We start from the raw sequence: 3,401 nt of genomic DNA, 5'->3' as shown, positions 1-3,401 counted from the left end.
GCTAATATTTTTGCAATTTTTGAAATTAAGAAAATTCTCGTCCTTTTTTTCTACCTGTGGCTTTTTTACAAAAAAGGAGAAAAATATCCTCAAAAAAAAGGGACCAATTTTCAATTTCTCGAAAGTATAATATTAAATAAAAATTCTCAATTTTAGACAAGAATTTTCTTATCTACTCTAAACGGAAGAAATTAATTAAAAAAAAAGAATACTATGGAAATAATTCGAAATAAGAAAATCGAATTGTAGAAAGAAAAAAAAGGAATTTTTTGAAAAGAAAAAAAATTTTGCCTCCTATTCTATAAATGGAAGAAAAAAGGAATTGAATGTTACAAATTTTCTATCTCTATTCTGAATGGAAGAAGCATTAAATTGAAAAAAAGAATTCGAAACAGAAAAGTGGAATAGCGAAGAGAGAGAGAGGAAATAAATTTTTGAGATAAAAAAAATTTTCTATCTGCATTCTAAATGGAAGGAACATTAACTTTAAAAAAAAAATACAATTCGAAATAAAAAAGTGGAATTGAAGACATTTTTTGTATAAAAAAGAAGAAAATAGTATTATAAAGATTACTTTAATAAGGTTGTGAATGTAACGTCCTTTATCATAATATAGAAATCGTGATTTTACAAGAAAGAAGAGAGAAAAAAAAGAATCTAGAAAATACGAAAGTGTAAAAAAGAAGAAAGAAACAAGAAAAAAATCGAGAAAATACGAAAGTGATTGTGAGAAAGAAGAAAGAAAGAAGAAAACAAGAATCGAAAAATACAAAAAATACAAAAAGAAAGACAAAAGAAAATAGAAGAAAAGAATCAAGAAAATACGAAAGAAATTGTAAGAAAGAAGAAAGGAATCAAGAAAATAAAAAAAGTGATTGAAAACAAGAAGAAAGAAAAAAAGAAAAAAGAAAGAAAGAAGAAAGAAAATACGAAAGTGATTTAATCGCGTGCCAAATTAATATTAGCTTTTTTGCTGTTCGATTATTATTATTATTATTATTATTATTATTATTATTGTGTGTAAAGAAGAAAAAAGAAGAGAATCAATATTTGCAATCTTTGTGTGCGGTTTGTGGAGATTTTTTTGAGAAAGAGGAAATATTTAAAGGAAGTTATTTTCAATTCGCAACATGCCTGCTCCAACTTCAACAAGAACCACGAGTAGTGAAGCTATTCGAATGGAGCCTCTTGGGAGAACATCCAGCTCCAGAAGCCCTGGACAAAACGGAACTGCCAATACTGAAGTGCCCGCAAATTCCGGTGAGTGTCAAAGCTATTGAATTATTCCTCAGGATTCCTTCTCCTTGTTTCTTTAGAGTTCTTTATCCCGTTTGGCATTTTCTCTCTCTTTGCGCGTCTCTGCGGTCAGGATAAAAGCATAGAAATAAATTTTTCTATACAATTTTCCTGGCAGTGGTGTGAAATTCGCTTTTAAATAAAAAAAATACCACTCACACATACGCGGCAAAAAAATCAAACAAGTAAAATAAAGTAATTTTTTTTATTATTTTTGTTTTAAAATTGAAAATAATTTTTTTTTTACAAAAATGCAATTTAACTTTTCTTATTGTTTTGTACCTGTTTATTATTTATTGATTTCTTTGTGGTCGACGATGAAAGTAAAAAAAAAATTTCTTTCAGTGAAACTAAAAAAATTTTTAATATTTTTTTCCAAAGATTTTGTTTTCAAATCGTTAGAAAAATGCGCCAATACAAATAAATGACTATAAGTATGTAAACATTTATTAAACAAAAATTTAAAAACTTTGAAAAAATGTAAAAAATTATTAAAATTTTTTGAAAATTTGAAAAATAATTTTTGTTTAAATTTTGGTCAAATATTTCAAGAATTGAAACTCTAATTTTTGCAAATAATTAAATTTCAAAAAGGTTTTACATTGAAAGTATTTTGAAATTTTAATTCTTAGTGGACAAGTAAATAACAATAAATATTCAAATATTTATTAAACAAAAATTAAAGAACTTTGAAAAAATTTATTTAGAAATTCTGAAAAATTGAAAAAAAAAAAAATTAAAATTTTTTTGCAAATAGTTGATTTTTCTCGAAAATAATTTTAAAAAATGGAAAAAATAGTAAATTTTCTCACAGTTCATTAAAATAAATTTTCTATTTCAAAGAATTTTATTTTCTTATTTTAAAAAATTATTTGAAATGGAATTTTTTGAAGAATTGTACGTAAAAATTTGGAAAATATTTAATTTAAAAAAAATTTTTTTTGTATTTTAAATAATTTAATTCTCGTACAATTTTTTAATAAGAATTGATTTAAAAAAGAATTTTAGTTAAAATTTCAGAAAATATTTCAAAAATTGAAAGAATTGCAGCTCTAGTTTTTAGAAATAATTAAATTTCAAAAGGTTTTACAAAGAAAGTATTTTTAAATTTTAATTCCTGCTTGTATTTAAATATAGAACAAAAATTAATTAAATTTGAAAAATTTTATTTCAAAATTCTGAGAAAATGAGGTTTTTAAAAAATCGTAATTAGAGTTTTTTTTGCAAATAGTTGAATTCCCGAAAATAATTTTCAAAAATTGAAAAAATAGGAAATTTTCTCAGAGTCCAGTAAAATAAATTTTCTATTTCAAAGAATTTTATTTCCTCACTTTAAAAAATTATTTTTAAACATCAATATTGTATTTTTTGGAGAATTGTAAGTAAAAATTTTGGAAAATAATAAAATTTTACAAAAATTTTGGTATTTTAATAATTCAATTATCGTTGAATTCTAATTAGAATTGATTTGAAAAAGAATTTCAGTTCAAATTTTCTAGAAAATATTTCAAGGATTTAAAGAATTGCCACAGTTCTAATTTTTAGCAATAATTAAATTTCTAATGATTTTACATTGAAATTATAGAAAATATTTAATTCCTGCTGGGAAAAGTAAATAACAATAAGTATTTAAATATTTATTAAACAAAAATTAAAGAAATATGAAAAATTTTATTCGAAAATTCTAAAAAAAATTTGATTTTTAAGAAATTGTAATTAAAATTTTTTGGAATTTGTTAAATTCCCGAGGAAAAACTTTTATCTGAAAAATTAAAAAAACTGTCTGTTTTAGAGAATAAAAAATATTTAAAAATCAATTTTAAAAATTTCCATTTTCTTATTTAATTTAATTTTTTTATTGCAAATTTTGGTATTTAAAATGAACGATCGAACAAAATAAATAAAATTAAAATAAGAGAATATATCTAAGTGAGGTCAAAAGTTCAAGAGTTCAGTAATTTTTCAACACATTTCCCAAAATAAATTGTTTTTCACCTCTCATTATTTACGAACTGAATTCAGAAATATTTTTAGCATTTTAACCTGAGAATGGTTTTGCTGAGTTTATTCTTCTTTTTTTCTTATTATTTGTTTTCTCTTTTTTG

General features: G+C 22.2%; 1 protein-coding gene across 2 annotated transcripts in view; it reads left to right on the top strand.

The window, feature by feature from the left end:
* Nucleotides 1–827: 827 nt before the first annotated feature.
* Nucleotides 828–3,401, top strand: part of LOC122510762 (endoplasmic reticulum aminopeptidase 2-like) — a 55,832-nt gene continuing 53,258 nt past the window's right edge. For both annotated transcript variants that reach the window (XM_043625641.1, XM_043625639.1), the window contains exon 1: nt 828–1,260. In XM_043625641.1, the coding sequence (XP_043481576.1) occupies nt 1,131–1,260 (130 nt within the window). In that variant the 5' untranslated portion in view covers nt 828–1,130. The remainder of the gene's footprint in view (nt 1,261–3,401) is intronic.

The sequence above is a fragment of the Leptopilina heterotoma genome, unplaced genomic scaffold, assembly GCF_015476425.1.
Source record: "Leptopilina heterotoma isolate Lh14 unplaced genomic scaffold, ASM1547642v1 Lhet_73, whole genome shotgun sequence".
Lineage (NCBI taxonomy): Eukaryota > Metazoa > Arthropoda > Insecta > Hymenoptera > Figitidae > Leptopilina > Leptopilina heterotoma.
The sequence above is the reverse complement of the archived record's forward strand: the minus strand, read 5'-3'. Positions and strand labels throughout refer to the sequence as shown.